Below are 18,741 nucleotides of genomic sequence, written 5' to 3' on the forward strand. Positions count from 1 at the left end.
AACCAAACTGTATACCGAATATGGCAGTGTTTAAGGAGTAGAAGGAAAGTGATATATCTTTGCCATCCATTTGTTTTACCGTGCTGCTACTTGCACAAGTAATAAGACTTTTACCACAACTCAAATCTGTTATGAATAAACTTTTAATCCCAGCTGCCCCTGGGATGCCAGCACTATTGAATACCTGAAAGGTAAATATAGCCCAACTCCATTTGGAAGAGAGTGAAGTTTTCTATTTAACTTCCTTCCTTCCCATCTTTATTTTCCCAGAATAGCAAATATGCTACCCTAAGACACTACCACTTGAACACTTTCCACATAATTCCAAGATCATATCTGCAAATAATAATATGTAATTAAGCCCTGATTTTACATTTGACTTTCTTCTATTCAATAGTACAAAAGTCAAAGGCACTATCTGCAACTTTATTTTTGCCAAATATGTAATATTTTTATAAACCTTTCTTTCAATTATGAGATTAGCTCATTGTTCTGGTACTTTGTCAAATATCCAATAACTGTGGGGAACAATGCCAAGAAACGAGAACATTATTATTTTGTTTTACCTTCCATATTGGGACATAATGCCTGGTGGAAAATATGCTGTATAACAGCCTCCAGAATATTGTTCTGTACACCAATTTTTTTCTTCATAATGCACTGGCTGTAAGAGTAAACCAAGATAAGAAATAAAGCAAACTTTCAAAAAGATGTTGGCAGGATTAAAACTGGGATTACTAAATATTGATTACATAGAAGCAGATTCATATCAACTGAAAAGTACTAGGTTAAACTTCATGGGCTGTTTGCTGATAGAATCTATTTGAACAATTTGGGTCAGTTAGATGTTATGTTTCCTGGCTACTGAATAAACAAAAGCTTTATTTGGCCTCCTGCCCCCCAAGAATTGGAACATATTTATTGTTTTAACTTTTTAACGAAGAGAATCTGTAATTTTCAGAACTCACACTATTTTCACATATTATTGTCCTATGATGAGGAATCAGAAGTTATATTCAATAAATTCAGCAAGTGTTATTTTTTCCATTAGGATATTTTGATTTTGAAAACAGACTAGAATAGAATAGAATTTCAAGTCATAGCTTTGGAAATGGCATGAATATTACATTTGTTTAACAATATAATGTTGTCCCATGTTCTTAAAAGTTTTAAGTATTGTAAAATCTAGGAATGTTGCTGTAGGATGTCAGCTTTGGAAGCCATATTAGGCCGGAAGCTTCCATGCTGCCACCTTCTCCTGTGTGGGAAAGTAGGAGGGGGCATTTTCGTAGAGGGATTAGTTTTAGACAAAATAGCATTCTTCCTTTCAGTCAAGGTCAAGCCGATCCTGCATCTGGAGAAGGAGTGGTTGGAGTACTGTCTTGAGATGGGACGAATGGTGATTGGAGCGTGTGATTGACTGATGATTGAGGGGATGGGTTTGGGAGTTTTGATTTACTGAGGGAAAACCTGGAACTCTCAGATTTGGGTTTTCCCAGATGTGCCAGTATACCTAATCAATTAAAAAGAACTTTGAGAAATGCTTGCTTCAGAGTTTTTACTTGGAGAGGGGTTGTTTCTGGAATGCTGACATAGGATTTAGTTCCCTTTGGAGGAGTAGCCAAACTATATTTGATTTCTTCATCAATCTTCATAGAATAATGATGACTCACCCAGATTAATTTAGTCAATTTTTGCATAAAATGCCATGAATCCATGAATTGAGACAATATCAGGGACAATCAAGAAGCAGTTTGACCTATCAGGGCATTTTTGACTCAGACTACTACTCTCCAGTCAGCATCTCATGTGAGATGCAGTCAACTAAGGACGTTGACAACTTAGGCAAATCAAAATTCCAGGAAATGAGATGGAGGTATATAATGATGGAAAACATAAGGCATTACATTACAAAATGTGCTGCTGAAGCCCAGTAGCAAAGAAAATGCCTCCCAAACACCTTGGGGCTATGTTGTGCAATGGGGAAGGAACAATTTATATAACCAAGTTCGGCATAATCCTTCCTAGGTAGGATTGGAGAAAATGAACAGAGCTGGAATATTTTCCAAAATTACAGCCCTTCACATAGCTCGCTTGATTATATACTGCTATATCTAGGGACAGAGCTATGAAAAAGCTAGTGGCTGACTTGAATATGCTGTATGAATCCAGTCAATGGATGCAAAAAGACAATAGCAATATGATCAGATAGCTCTCCAAGCCCAAATGCTATCTCCAAAGGCTGCCTCTCATTTTCAGCAGCCTAGCTCAAAGTTCACAATTTTTTGTCAAACTCCTGTCTCTAAGACATTCTAGACACCACACTACTTTGGTTAAGCCCTGACCTTTTGTTCTAAGTAGGCTTAGTCAATTATCAAAACCTCATAATAAAAAGTTATTCTTTCTGGCTGTCCCAAAGAACCAGTACTTCATTTTTTTTGCTTGCAGCATTAACTTCAAATGCTTCCCCAACTTCTCTATCAGCCCACAACTTCTATTATGTAAATGATGCTTGAGAAAAACATTGCTGCATTACTAGTTCAGGATTTTATTCAAAAGGCTGTATTAAATAGTTTAAATATATTATGAGCATGCATCCTAAAAAGTCATATGGTATGACCACAATATTGTAACAATCAATACTCCACCAATTTTAGAAGTTCTTCTTCCTTACATGTAAAGCTTCTTCTGATCCTAGCACTTTAGCGTACAATTCACAGATTTTTTTCTTTCTGCAGAAAGAATGAAATGTTTAAACTAACCTAAATTCATAATTAGCTTTTAAAATAACATCACAAGGCATTGAATTTGGGAGTATGGAAATGAGATGAACAAATAATACAGTTAAAACACAATAGAATACAGTACATAATTCCAGAAATATTTATTCTAAACTACAGCAAAATTCATACGTACAAGTAGCAGGCTTTCTATCATCTTGAGTTGGAGTACTGTTGGAGAGGAGTACATTGGAAACACTTCCATTTTGTCCTCTATCTCTTTACTATAACTCTATGGTTATGTAGTGAAATTCAGGATTAGGGTTAAGATTAGGGTTAGGATTAAGGTTCTCCAAAATTTCCCACCATTTTACCTCTTGATCTATTCTGATCCTTAGGAACTAGGTTTTGGGTTTTGGAAACCTGGATTAAATAGCTTGTTATGAAAAGTTATTGACTTGCAAGAAAGGTAGAAAGCAATACTTTAATGGTAGATTAACACAAAATTAATTAATCTCAGAGAATGAAAAACAAATATTTAAATTAGAAAAACTTCCAAAATCTGTTGATTCTTACCTCTGTTCTTTGCTAATGTTTGCTAGTCTAAAGGCTTTTCTTGCAAGAATAAACCTAAATATAAAAAAAAAAATTCCATCAGTGATACATAAATGAATATAAATCCCCATGCAACACATATGACGAATATTACTGCTCCAAAAAAATACTGTATCTTGAAAATATCACCAATCTAGTTTTTGCCTGGCACTTATTCAGCTACATATATAGCAGAAAGTTAAATGCTAACTATTGTAGCTGGGGTTCTCAAACTGTATAGTGAGACTCTCCCCTTTTCCAGGATAATAGGCAAATAGTTTATTTGGGCTTGAACACATCAGGTCAAAATGGGTGAGAAGAGAAGAATCAATTCAACATCCATGATAGAAGGCATTCTTCAGTTGTACCATCCCACTTAAGCCAAGCAGCTGCAGAAGGATAGTGGGCTGTGCACATCCCTTTGAATAATAGGTATACAACTGTGAGAGTGAAGTGCCACTGCCAGGATCATGGGTCTGCAGATAGAACCTCTTGCCTCACAGTGGAGCAGCCTGGTGGGTTATGGCTACCCCAATGCTTCTTAACTGAACTTCCACCTCATGATTCCATTCTGGGATCAAGACCAGTGGAGAACCTCCAGTAGCTTAACTGTACGTAATCACTGGAGACAAGTCAGCAAGACTCTGCAAATCATCCCCATCCCCACCACTAACACCTCTGAGTCACGCAGTCACAATCAGCAAAGGAGTGGCAATTTAGCCAGCAATGGAGAAGAAGAAAAGACTCGATGCTTGGACAGACTCAGCTGGCCTTGATATCTGGTCTAGGGGAGGCCTGTTCTGCATAGCAGTTTTCATGGGGTAATGACTGTATAGTGAGACTCTTTGTGCTGCAAAGGGGGACATCTCTTTGTGCATGTGTGGGATGTATATGCAATGGGAAGGAAAGAAAATAGGAGAATCTATGGGGAAGAAAGTGCATACAAGAAGCAGTGGCCTCAGTATCGGGAGGCAATGGTGTGTCTGATTTACGAAGAGACTTCAAAAGAAGAGCCTCTTGAGGGTCCATGATCTACAGCAGAGATCTATAAGAAGGTGCTACTATTTGGCATGGGGTTTAAAATGATGGTGTTTATTCTGAAAGGACTGTAACATTAGCATATGTATTTTCCCTCACTTCCTAAGGCATTGATACAAAGAAAGATATCTGGAAGCTTCTGTATCTATTTCAGTTAAATATAGCCTATCATGACCTCAAAATCCAATGCACAGTAGCTTAATTATAATTTGGAGCAAGGAACGTTCAAATCATGAATTACGGTGCTGAGTAGTGTCAATAAACCACAGTTAAGATTAACCACATCTTTAGAGTTCCTAATCAAGGATAGAAGGAAAGCAAGTGATTAATCTTCTCTATAGGGAAAAACTAGTAAATGCCACAATAATGTCATGTCATAACATCATTTTGCAACATGACATGAAATATATATTCATTTCCCCAGCAATGTTAGGAATGGAAGTAGAGAACTTTCTCACAGGCAGCAGAACAGCTGTTGTATGTTTTATGTAGAGTTCAGTGAGTCCAACAAAAAGTGGTAAAAGCTAATATTACTGAAGGAAAAAAGACAGAACTGAGAACATGCATGTGGGAACTGATATGATATAAATCTGATTTTTTTAAAAAAAAATCAAGAGTCTTTCAAGTTTTTTAGAACTCACAGTTATAAGTAAATTTTCTTTTTCTTTTTTTTGCCAATTTATTTTAATCTTTTTTTACAAGCATAATAAAAAAGAATCATTGTGAACAAATTATTGGTCAGGTACATCTTTAAACATATCACATTTCACCTAAGTTATAGTCTAATACAATGTATTTTCCTTCTTCTTTAAATTCAATTATTTATTTGCACACACTCTGATTATAGAAGTAAATCAAATTCAGCCCATTCAGGAAAATATTTAAATGAAGTCTAGTCCCCGTGCTTAATTCCCTTCAACATCATTAATAAATTCTATTTACGTTTTAAAATTTCACCACTCTCAGCTTTATATCTACATTACTAATCAGAGGTCATCCTATCTAAAGTCTCTTTCTTAAAACTGCCCAGAGATCACATAGACAATTTCATTCTTCCATCATCTTCCTCTGCCTCTAAATCAATAACATATATTTAAAGTTTTCCATCTAATCCATTTTAATCTCAAATAAAAAAATTAACATTTGCAAGGGTAGTTACTAATTATTTCCCCCAGTTGTTCCCCCAAAATATTAACTGTTTCCTTAGAAGTTTTATCAAATCCTTTCATTACCTTACTTATTTGTAAAAACAAAAAAAGAATTTTTTTCCCTCAGTATAATAACACTCATTTCCCTCTTATCTCAATTTAATTCTAATATTTTTCCCTCCATTTCCCAAAACCTCAATTATTTTTATCATAGTTGTCACTCATATTTTAATATAGATATTAACATTTCTAAAATAAATCTCTTAACATAACTCTAAAAGCAGCCATTAATTCCTTTCAAAAAAATGTCGTGTGTCTACATCAGCAGCACCTTCTCCATGGGAATAGTCCACTATTCCATTCTTACTTTCTTTCTTTGCCTCTGAGTTCTTCTTAAGTAAGGAATTCTCCACTTAAATCAATAATCCAAAGACACACCATCTAGAAATCTCTTCTAAAATTGTTGTGTGGTCCCAACGACACCAATCCTCATGGGAATAGTCATAAGAAAGCTATTCGACTCTTGCTATTTTCCTCTGCCTCTATAAAGGCAGCCATAAGTTCCTTTCAAAAAAAATGTCATGTGCCCACACCCACAGAACTTTCTCCATGGGGAATAGTCTGCTATTCCATTCTTGCATACTTTCTTTGCCTCTGGGTTCTTGTTTAAATAGAGAATTCAGTTTCTATAATTCAAAGACACACCATCTGAAACTCTCTTCTAAAGCTGTTGTGTAGTCCCAGCAACACCAATCCTCTAGCTGTCTTCCTCTGCCTCTAGATATCTCCTTTTGAAACAGTTACTGCTCACAGATAATAAGTAGCCATTCTGGTGACAAAGATCCTTTGTTCTCAAATGCTTTGGTATGTGGAGGTCAATTTTCCAAGATTTTCCCTTAATTGTATTTATTTATCTTCCAGATTCTTATGTCCTATTGATATCTTTAATATTCCATAAATTTAAAACAGAGGGATTTGAAATATTCGCATAAAAAACAGTTCAATAGCTTCTTTTACTTTTTTTCTCCTATTTCTTTAGTTTCCAGTATAATCCATTAAGACTTCCAAGAATCTCCAAACCATTGTTTAGTTGGAAAAAGTTTATTTTCCTTTTCTTTATTTAAATGGGGCTCTGCTTCCATTCCAAGCCCTATATTCTCTCTTTCACTTCCCGAATGTATATTCTCCTAATTGTCTTTCACTTTCACTTATTCAATTAGCCGCCAATCTACAAGTTCTCCCCAAGGCTTGTGCCTATTTTAAATTCTTATTTTTTCTTCGTGAGATCATCACTCACCCTACTTCAACAATTTGTTTCTTGATGGTTCTTCCTCCTGCCCGCTCTTGTAGCCACCACGGCTTTGGTGCAGCTGCCATGATGGACTATGGCGCTGCATTCCTCCCTGTTGGGTCGGGGGGAAAGTTCTGGAGCAATGGGGAGTTTGCCAACTCCCTGTTCACTCCAGTGGCTCCCCCACTCTTTGCTGCCCCTTCGAGGCAGCTATGGTCCGATCCAAAATTCGGACGGACCCCCTGAGTGGGGGGATATCAGTGCAAACCCCGGAGACATTGAAGTTTGCAACCGTCTCGCCCGCGAATAAGCAAATTTTCAATACAACTTTATTCATATTTGGTAGCCAAACACATAAATGCTGGATTTCCTACCCCATAAGAGCAGGTATGGATCCATCTGGTTTAGTATCATCTAACGTTACTGAAATGGGAGAATCATCATCCAGAATAAGTGTGCAACCACAGAAACCTGATAGAAAAATAAAAGGAGGATAACCAACACAAAAATTTGATCCATAATTTCTTGGTAAGCATTTTCAGTGGTCCTTTGCAAAGTTTTACTTTCATTCTTAGCAAATAAACATTTAGAACCATTCTGCCAAATAACCTTCCAAGCGATTTGTGAAAGCAAATGGGGGACATTAATCTGATGAAATATAACTAGAATTTATACTGTAATTCACTACATCTTGTGTAGGGAAAGAGTATATTAATGCTGGTATTTGTAACTCATCCACAAACCAGGTCAGGCCTATGTAAGATAATCTCAGTTTATTAGACATACATTATAGTTTATCAAATGTTTTGCTGATTAATCCCCTCTACCTTTTTTGCAACAAAATACATTTTTATGATTGTTCATATTATGTGGAGTTTGAACGGAAGGTATTAGAACATTTTTAACTGTCATAAAACAGATTACATACATACCCAACTTCCTCCAGAAGGCTTCTTTGTAGTACATTATGCATTTAATGACAGAACCCATCGGGAGGCGCTGGATTAATTGGTTTCTTATTGTTGGCAGTTCCGGAGTGAAATGAATCTTTCCAGTCAATATCGGTGGAATAGCACTAACGACATACTTGCCCTGTTAAATACAACATAGGCAAACCTTTGCCACATTTTGAAAATCATTTCTATATTTTAATTTATTTTGAACCTTTTCAACGTCTATAGAGTTTGTAAAAGACTATAAAACAATGAAAATAAAATTGCAATTCTAAGTAAATGAGCTCCTCCTCCACTTTCTCTTTCTCCTTCTCCTTCTCCTCCCCCCCCTCCCCCTCCACAGCCCACACTCATTCTGGATTACAAAAAGACGAACAATCCCAACCACTTTCCTATTAAAATAAAAAATCCTATATCAGGCAATGATCTCATATACTTTTACCCTTTCCTTTCTCAGTCTTTCCTAAAACTAAGCCTCAAGTCCCAACCAAATTCATTTATACCTTTAAGTAAATTTATAAAGCTGCAACTCACTTTCAGTGGCTTACAAAGATAAAAACCCAATATAAAAAACAATAGCAGCAATAACCCTCTACCTCCCTAGTAACAACAGTTAATCAAATAAGCCATTTGATGGCTTCATCCCATTTTCCGTTCCCCAGGCCTATTGGCAAAACCAGATCACATTTGTTAAAGTGAGGACCAATCTTATCTCCGCAGGGATGATAACAGAATAACAGAGCTGGAAGAGACCTGTGGTCATCTAGTTCAACCCCCCACCCAGGCAGGAGACCCTACACCAGTGATGGCTAACCTTTTTACCCTCACAAGGCAAAAGCGGGGGGAGCACAGGGGGTGGTCACATGTGTGGGTGCCAATGAAAGAGAAACCCTAATATAGATACCCCCAAAATTAGGTATTACCAACTTGTATCACATATAGAAGTTAACGTGTCACTTAAAAGCAGAAGTATACCGTTGGGCAGGAGTGTGGTGTTGCAAGCTTTCAGCTAAGTGCAGAAATACTTCTACAAACTGTTCTTTGTAACCTGTTCCAGTAACTACATGTGGTAAGAAAGGGACATCGAGAGCAACATATGCATCAATATATCCGGATGGTGTATGATAAGGCTAGTCCATATATGGGCTTTCACAAGCTTCCTAACAAACAGGAAGCAGCAGGTGAAGCTAAGCAAGATCACATCAAATACCTGTACAATTAGCACAGGGCCCCCCCAAGGCTGTGTGCTCTCCCCACTTCTCTTCTCTCTGTATACCAATGACTGCATCTCCAATGATCCATCTGTTAAGCTACTGAAGTTTTCAGATGACACAACAGTGACTGGTCTCATTCGAGACAATGACGAATCCGCATATAGATGAGAGGTCGAACGACTAGCCTTGTGGTGCAACCAAAACAATCTGGAACTGAACACACTCAAAACCGTAGAAATGGTGGTAGACTTTAGGAGAAACCCTTCCATACTTCCACCTCTCACAGTACTAGACAACACAGTATCAACAGTAGAAATCTTTAAATTTCTAGGTTCTATCATATCGCAAGATCTCAAATGGACAGCTAACATCAAAAACATCATTAAAAAAGGACAACAAAGAATGTTCTTTCTGCGCCAACTCAGTAAGCTCAAACTGCCCAAGGAGCTGCTGATTCAGTTCTATAGAGGAATTATTGAGTCTGTCATTTGCACCTCTATAACTGTCTGGTTCGGTTCTGCAACCCAACAAGAAAAACACAGACTTCAGAGGATAATTAGAACTGCAGGAAAAATAATTGCTACCAACCTGCCTTCCATTGAGGACCTGTATACTGCACGAATCAAGAAGAGGGCCGTGAAAATATTTACAGACCCCTCGCATCCTGGACATAAACTGTTTCAACTCCTACCCTCAAAACGACGCTATAGAGCACTGCACACCAGAACAACTAGACACAAGAACAGTTTTTTCCCGAAGGCCATTACTCTGCTAAACAAATAATTCCATCAACACTGTCAAACTATTTACTGAATCTGCACTACTATTAATCTTCTCATAGTTCCCATCATCAATCTCTTTCCATTTATGACTGTATGACTATAACTTGTTGCTGGCAATCCTTATGATTTATATTGATATATTGACCATCAATTGTGTAGTAAATGTTGTACCTTGATGAACGTATCTTTTCTTTTATGTACGCTGAGAGCATATGCACCAAGACAAATTCCTTGTGTGTCCAATCACACTTGGCCAATAAAAATTCTATTCTATTCTATTCTATTGTCTGTTTTAACCAGTTAGGAAAACTTCTTCTTTTGCTTATCACAATATCTGTAACCAAAGGTATAAAAGATTATGCTTGAGTCTTGCTCGAGGCTCAGACCTTTGTTTTCCACGTGAGTGGAAGTCTGTGTTCTATTTGTGCAAATAATAAATTAATTCTGGTTTCTCAAATCCTTCGTGGTCTTGTCTCCTCACTTTAGGACTAAAGTTTTCTATTACACTGACACCCATAATTCAATGTCCCCCTGTGTCCCGCCCCCCATGCATGTGCATGTGACACCCCCCCCCACGCTCCCCCGTGCATGCGGACACAACCCCCCCATGCCCCATTTTGGGCCTTGCAAGCCTCCCTGAAGTCTCCGGAGGCTGGAAATGGGCCATTTCCCGACTTTCAGTGGGCCCAGTAGGCCCGTTTTTTGCCCTCCCCAGGCTCCAGAGGCTTTCCTCAGAGGCCCTACGGAGGCTGAAAATGCCCTTCCAAAGCTTCCATGTGAGCCCTGTACTTACCTGACATCCAAAACAGGCCACGTGGAGACTCCTGGGAGAGGAGGGGCAGCGTTGGTGGGGCCAGACAAAAATCAGCTGGCCAGTACGCGCATGTGCACTGGAACTGAGCTAGGGTAATGGCTCACGTGCCCGCAGATATAGCTCCATGTGCCATCTGTGGCACTCATGCCATAGGTTCGCCATCACAGCCCTACACCATTTCTGAAAGTTGGCAGTGCAGTCTCTTCTTGAAAGCTTCCAGTGATGAAGCTCCCACAACTTCTGAAGGCAAGCAGTTCCATTGGTTGATTGTTCTCACTGTCAGAAAATGTCTCATTTCTAGGTTGAATCTTTCCTTGAATCAGTTTTTATCCATTATTCCTTGTCTGGCCTTCAGGTGCTTTGGAAAATAGCTTGACCCCCCTTCTCTCTGTGGCAGCCCCTCAAGTATTGGAACACTGCTTGGTTTTTCTTGCAGATGTTTCATTACCCAAACTAGGTAACATCATCAGTGCTAGTAAAAAGTGGGGTTTGCTCTCAGTTTATAACCTAGTGGCTTGCCCTATCAGTGTTGGTGGGAGTGGTCTTAGAGATTCTTTGGTTGGGCTTTTTATTGTTAATTTGTTTGGCAGTTTCTTGATTGGGGTATTGTTTATTTGATCGTTGGGCTGATGTTATTCTTGGAGTTAATCTATGATCATCTGGGTGCTGATTGATGGTGGAGAGATGCTTGGGTCTTTTTGTTCCCTTTTTGGCTAGTTGATTGCCTCTTCTGCATAGTTTCCCTTCCCCCCCATAACATGGCTTCTAGAAACACTCTTACAAATTAGCCATCAATAGATACATAGACATAAACAATATCTATAGTCTATGCAAAAGTGACCATCAACTAGCCAAAAAGGGAACAACCAAGCTCAGAAAGTACCAAGGATCCTCCATATTACAACTTTCTGGATATATTTATTAAAGCTTTCATCAATGCAATATTTATACTGGTATAGAATGAAAGCTACAACTATTGTACTGATAGTCCAGTGATTGTGAAATGTCAGAAGCCAATTACAATATCACAAAATCTCTCACATATATATCAATAAAAGCAACTTGAAAAATATCTTGAGTAATGTGAAATGCAGAGCAACATACAATAATGGGGCCAATTAGATTGGGCTAAAAGCTGCATCAAGCATGTTCTTGTTTAAATGCCTATGATGCATTTATGCTATTCAATTACCTTATATATCTCGTGGTTCAGTGTCTTCACAATGATGTCATCACCTGACTGGTCAATATGGATTACAGGACTCTTGAGTTTAACTTTATCTCTGAGTAGTTCCATTATCTTTTCTGTAATTTGTCCAGAACCTCCGATAAATTTTCTCTCCTAGGAATAACAAAGATATCAGCAAGGAGACAGTGTTGAGACATATTACTGGTACAATGTAGCTGACAATAGGATATCCATTAAATAAAATTTTCAAATAATCATTTTTAGGGACTGGACCACAAAATATAATTCTTTAGCCCAGTGGTGTTAAACTCAATTTCATCAGGGCTGTGGTTGACTTAAGGGTGTGTGTAGCTGACTGGCTGGGTGTGACCAGCTTGACGCCACTCTCCAAACTGCTTGCATGTTTCCTCTTTGCATTGGGTAGACTGGGCTGAAGTGACACGGGCCAATCCCTTCCATTTTCCAGGATGGCCTCGCGGGCTGGATCTGACCACATCACAGGCCACATCTGGCCCATTGACCTTGTGTTTGACACCCCTGCTCTGACCTACACTAGAGGAATAACAACAAAGAAGTTCCAGCTGGCTGTCGGCATTTATCTTATATTTTATCTTTGCTTTTATTTGGATATGATTGTTTTTGATATTTTTGATACCACCTAGAGTCCTTTGGTGGAGTAGAGAGAAATATAGCTGGCAAGTAAATAAATATGGAATGGGATATGGGATGAAAAGATATCTGTTTAAACCTATAAGGATGATGAGCTATTAAATTTGTTTATACATGATAAAGATTGGAGGTCACTTTGTATATATCTTTATTATACGGTATTATTTCTCTTTCTTTTCTGTCTCCCCACCCCAAACCCCCGTATTTTCTATTCTTTCTTTCCATTCTGTTTTCTAGCTCCACATTTAGTTTGCATTAATTTTTATTGCTATAATTAAAATTGCTAATAAAATTTATTTTGTATGGGATTTTTGAATATATGGACACTGGTTGTAACCATGGAAACTAAACAATATAATTACTATATGGCCACAGACATATTGTACTGAATAGACTAGAACAGGGATGGCGAACCTTTTAGAGACCGAGTGCCCAAACTGCAACCCAAAACCCACTTTGGCAATTTAACCTGAATAATGGCAACATGGCAATTTAACCAACATGGCAATTTAACCTGAATAATGAGGTTTTAGTTTAGAGAAAACAACTCATACGTGATTAAGGTCTTTTCTCTGAAAAACCCCCACACAATAACAGCATTTTCAATGATACAAACACCTTTTTATTGAAAGGTAAGCATTTGCATTTGGCATGCTTTTGATTAATGTGACTTTCACTGTTGTATGCCTGCTGATAATTTTTCTAATCTTGGCTCATAGTTTGTAAGTTTGAAAGCAACACATGCAGCACTCAGTTCATCTGTAAATCAGTTTCTAGTGTCAGATTTGATATAATTCAAAGCTGAAAACAGCTGCTCACAAGCATAAGATGATCCAAACAAAGTAAGGAAAGAATTCCCAAGTGCTTTCATTGACTTAAAATTATTTGGCAGACAATTCCACACTTTAAGGATTTCATTTTCAGAAGTAACTGTGTCAGAACTAACTGTGCTGTCCTTTGTCATCCATTCTATCTTCTCAAGTGTTTCACGCAGGTCACAGAATTTATTTTTCCACATGGAGCTTTCTTGAAATTCCAGTAGCTCCATTTCCAGATTTTCTAAATCTAACCAGTGTAACCAGAAAAGATCAAGTTCTTCAAAACTGGCTTTATCTGGAGAATAAGAAAACACAGGGTTGTCTCATCTTACAGAACTGTAAAAACCTGTTACTAAAATTCACCTTTGCAGCTGCTACAATGCTAGAAAATTCCTTGTAGATTTCCTGATGGCTTGTAGGATTGTCTGCAAATGTTGTAGAATTTTCTAAATTCATTTTTAGATTTGGAAAGTATTTCAGCTGCCCACTTTTAAGGTCTCTTTCAAAAACCTCCAGTTTTCTCTCAAATGTTTTGATATCACAAAACATCCTTTCTGCTATTTTCCCAAAACCTTGTAGTTGTTTGTTCAGTACATTGAAGTGTACTGTAAAATCTGTAAAAAACATGAGGTTGGTAACACAGGCCATATCAGTGAGCTGTGCATGTTCCTGCCCTTTTTCATTCATAAACAGCCTAATTTCATCCAAGCAGGCTACAAATCTCTCCAGGACTCTTCCTCTGCTCAGTCACTGGACATTATTGTACATAAGTAAACAATTATACTGTGTCTGAACCTCCTCAAGAAGTGCTTTAAATTGTCAAAAATTCAGAGCACAAGTCATGATGTAATTCACCATTTTTGTGACATCTTTGAGGACTCCTTCAAATTTTTTGCTGCTTTCCCCGGCACCAAGGGCTTCTTGATGTATAAATAAAATGGAACTGAATGACTTTATGCTGTTTCTTCAACAAACAATTGTATGAAACCAGATGTTGCCCCCACCATAGAAGGTGCCCCATCATTAGTAGTTGAAACCACTTTTTCTGGTCTTACGTCTTGCGACAAAAAAGCCTCCATTACAGCATTGTAGATATCTATCCCTTGTGTTCTTTCAGGCAAAGACACCAGTTTCATCAGCTCTTCTCTCATGATGTCACCAACAGCATAATGCAAAATTACTGCTAGCCTTGCATGATTATTTACATCTGTTCTTTCATCCAAGCACATTGAGTAACAGGCTGCCTTTTGTAAGTCAGTGGTGAGCTGCTGACCAACATCACTTGCCATGCGCCGGACTCAATCTTTAACAGTATTTCTGCTAAGTGGCACCTCAGAGATGTGTTTAATAATTTTATCCCTGTTTGGGAATCATGAGAAAGGGACTTACCCCCAGACAACATGGCTGTTTTGATAATATCCCCATCAGAGAGGGGCTTACCATGTTTTGCTATGCACGGTGAAGTTTGAAAACTGGCAGCTGTCAAATTATTTGTTCTAGAAAGATAGTTGGAAAAACTAAAAGACTGGGAATGATATTTCCTCAATTTCTCTTCAATAAACTCTTTGCCAGATCCCTATCGTGATACTGCCATTCAAGTGGGGAGGGGACCCTGGATCTTTTTACTCACTTATTGCTCTCAACCTGTTTTCCTATGTATCCTGTACTTCCCTAGTTTATAACTTTTACCCTGTCACCCTATTCTACCCTGTGCTTTGATTTACCTTGGGGGATGTACAAGGGGGAAGGGCCATCTGTTTTCTTTCAGTTTGGAAGCCTCACAGAAAAAATGCACGAGAATGAATCCTTATCTCTTTCTCAGGACTACCATTTCCACAATATCTTTGCACCTGTGGATTGGCTCATTTAACATCTAACTGGGAGGAGGGGTTTCTAACCACTTTATCCTAACAGAATTGCCTGGGGAGAACTCAGACCCTGCTTTGTTTTTGTCTTGCAATCACTCCCTTTCAATAAAAGATCCCTTTTGAAATGCTGCTGTCTCAAGAGTCTGTATTTTCTTGATTGGGGAGTAGAGGCAGGACCTTACACTCTTTTCTTTCAGTTGCATCAAGTTCGGCAACACTTTTGTGGTCGGTGTCGAAGTGCTGTCTGACACTTGATGTGCGACACATAACACTTTCATTACACATAATACATAATGCTTTCCCACTGTGTTCAATCACTCCAAATGACATTGGAAATAAGAAATAAGATTACCAAACTAATCCAAAAAGAACCCCCCACTAAAATCCAAGACAGAGAACAAGAAAACGGCACAGCCCTCCTCCCATATATAAAAGGCACCACAGACAGAATCAGCAAGATCCTCCACAAACATAACATCAAGACAGCATTCTGCACAAACCAAAAAATATCCACCATCCTAAGAAACCCCAAAGACAAAATTGAGTTAGAAAATCAAGGAGTATATGAAATCCCATGCACCGCCTGCCCCACCACATACATCCGACAAACCAACAGAAGAATAAGTGCACGCATTGAAGAATACAAGAACTCAGTCAAAAAAGAGGAACCAACTTCTTCCCTGGTCCAACACCTTAAAGCCACAGGACACGATATTGACTTTAAAAAGACCAGAACTATCGCCAAAACTGAACACTTTAACAACAGAATAATCAGAGAAGCCATCGAGATAGAAAAACGCCCACACAGCATGAACAAACGAGATGATACCTCCCGCCTACCAGCCATTTGGAAACCCCCCCTTATTGACAAACGAGTCCCTAACACGAGGAATGACACCAGACCCACACTCACGAGGTCCACACAGGATGTCACCACCACACATCCACCCAGAAAGCAGACCCAAACCCACACTGATCAGGAAGCATGACCAAGGACCAGAAGCCAGACCGCAGCTGCAACATTAGCCATTTCAAACCCCTCCAATCCATACATGCAGCAGACTGACACCCACTATGAAGATGTAGCACGACCACAAACATGAAGCCAAACAACAGCAATGCAGCTCACCAGCTCAAATCCCCCTGGAACTCAGACTAATCTGAGCACAACCAAGCCCCCACGCAAATAGGACACACCCCCATCCAATCAGAGCACAAAAAAACCCCATCCAATCAGAGCACAGCCAAGCTCCCACCCAATCAGTTCAAACTCCCACTAGCAGTTAAAAAGGAAGAAACAGCTGCAATCACACATTGCTCCCAGAAGCACGAAGCTGAAGCCTGAAGATGACGAATGAGACTTCGTCGAAACGTCGCCAAGACACTTCCAATTTTACACGGGAGAAAACCCGAATAACCAAAGACCTACATACAAACACCCGCGAAAACCTCAGAAAACAAATATATATATATATAATATAATATATCAATTTTTCAATTATCAATTATATATCAATTATATCAAAATTGATATAATATATCAATTTTTCATCTGTCCCCATTAAAATTTAACATATTTTTCATGCCTTGCTTTGATTTGTAAATATGGACACCAATGTAAGTCCAACCCCTGCTTCTGTAATTGTCTGGATTTAAGAACACCCCTTTCATCTAAAATATCCTTGTAACATACAATTTCCCCCCAATTTATAAGATTTGGATATATTATTGTCTCCATTGGAGAGAGCCAGACTGGTACTTCCCTATAGTGTTGTAGTTTAATTTTTTCTGAAATGTTAATGTTAATGTTCCTCACATAATGCCTCTGGAAATATGTGTGCGCCATATTTCTGCCATACCAGAGAAAGGCATGCCAGTCCAATTGTAAGTTGTGTCCTTCTAATAATAATAGTTTTCTGTTATTTAAGTTTACCCAATCTTTTAGCCAGGTGAGAGCTGCAGAAATTAAATTTCTGATGATGTAAAAATAGCTCATAACTCACCTTTCTAAACAGCTATTATCATGTCTAAAAGCAATTTTTTGTCTGGAGTACCATTTAATCCAGAGCCTTTTAATTCCAGAAGTCCAAGTTTAAAGAATGGATTTCAGGAATTAAAGCTCCATTTTTTAGCTAAAACTTAATTCACACCTGTTAGTTTTGCTTTAAACAAAATAGCTTTGAGTAGCCTGAACGATTGACAGTGTGAGCCTCCAAGGGTCTGAAAAATATATCATTGATTTTTCTTGGCTGGAAAGCCAATTCATCCTGAACTGTATTGGCTTTTTTGTTGTTATTTGAATAAAATGAAAAGAAATCCACTATTTGTACCTAGTATGGAAAAAGAGAGGAAATGGGTCATTCTCAACATTTGAATTCTCTACACGTAAAATATCTAGACATTTTAAGTGTAGAGAATGCAAGTGTTGAGAATGACCCATTTCATCTCTTTTTCCACACTTTTGTTTCTAGATCAGAAAAATTAGTTTTTTCTATATACCTGCGGGTGCGGCACCTGAGCAAGCGCAAGGCTGGGCTTCTTCTTGGGCGTTTCCTGGGGCTGCTGCATTGTTAAAAAACACCAGGCGGTGCAAAGGCAGGCAGATGGATGAGGGGCGCCAGCTCCTCCTCCTCATGCCAACCTCATGCTCTGGGCAGCGTCCAGCCAGCCAGCCATGCCAGCCATCCCCCTGCGGCAGCCCACGTGTATCCTGGGGAGCACAGCTTTGGGGCCTTTCCTGGTGGTGGCATTGTTAAAAGCCACTGGGAGGCATGGAGGCAGGTAGGAGGGTGCAGGGGAGTGACTGGTGGCAGTGCTCCTGGCTGGCAAGGGGGCTGCATGCGGACACCGATGGCACCGAGGAGCGGGAGCAGGTGGGCCTGGGCTGCATGGTCCAGGCGAGTGGCAACAGTAAGTAAGCAAGGGGGAGGGTCACTCAAGCAACAATTTAACAAAAATTAGGCAGGAGATGGCAGTCAAGTGGGCAAGGAGCAGGAGCAGCTGGGCCTGGGTCTCATGGTCCGGGGAAGCGGAGATGGCAAGCAAGTGAGGAGTGGACATAGGCGAGGAACCAGAGAGCAGCCAAAGAAAAGTTGGGCGGCGGGTGTGACTCTGGTAAACAGCCAATGCGAGCAAGGTGAGAAAAGGAGGGGCAGGGCAGAGCCAGCCAGTGGTGCAATCAGCCAATTCACTGAGCTGGGCAAAAAATTAAACAGTTTGGCCGTTTTTTTGTAAATGGGATGGGGGAGGGCAGTGTGATCTATACATGAAGTCTGCTGTCAGCCAGAAAGCAACTTGGCATGGTGATGGCACGCGTGCCCACAGAGACGGCTCTGCATGCCACCTCTGGCACGTGTGCCATAGGTTTGCCATCACGGGACTAGAATAAGGGTTGTGATAATATTAATCTAATTTCAGGAGAAATCTAAGAATGCTGCCAATAAATAAAAATTTCATTAATTATTCCAGATTGAGATGTCTGCAGGCGGTAGCCCATGAAACTCAAGATATCAGTCACCGCTAACTTTTTTGACTTTCCACAATGGGCACCCATTTCCACAACTGAAAAGCTATTCAAACTTTTGCGAAAGTATTCTTTGTTATACTTTAAAACTCTCCACGTTACACAAATGCAGAATCACAT

General features: G+C 39.1%; 1 protein-coding gene across 2 annotated transcripts in view; it reads right to left on the reverse strand.

The window, feature by feature from the left end:
- Positions 1–18,741, reverse strand: part of LOC131200274 (amine oxidase [flavin-containing] A-like) — a 44,081-nt gene that overhangs the window by 4,251 nt on the left and 21,089 nt on the right. For both annotated transcript variants that reach the window (XM_058186913.1, XM_058186912.1), the window contains 6 exons: positions 11,747–11,896; positions 7,724–7,883; positions 7,166–7,262; positions 3,297–3,350; positions 2,675–2,732; positions 567–664 (listed from right to left, as the gene is read on the reverse strand). In XM_058186913.1, coding sequence (XP_058042896.1) covers positions 567–664; positions 2,675–2,732; positions 3,297–3,350; positions 7,166–7,262; positions 7,724–7,883; positions 11,747–11,896 — 617 coding nt within the window. The remainder of the gene's footprint in view (positions 1–566; positions 665–2,674; positions 2,733–3,296; positions 3,351–7,165; positions 7,263–7,723; positions 7,884–11,746; positions 11,897–18,741) is intronic.

The sequence above is a fragment of the Ahaetulla prasina genome, chromosome 5, assembly GCF_028640845.1.
Source record: "Ahaetulla prasina isolate Xishuangbanna chromosome 5, ASM2864084v1, whole genome shotgun sequence".
Taxonomy (NCBI): Eukaryota; Metazoa; Chordata; class Lepidosauria; order Squamata; family Colubridae; genus Ahaetulla; species Ahaetulla prasina.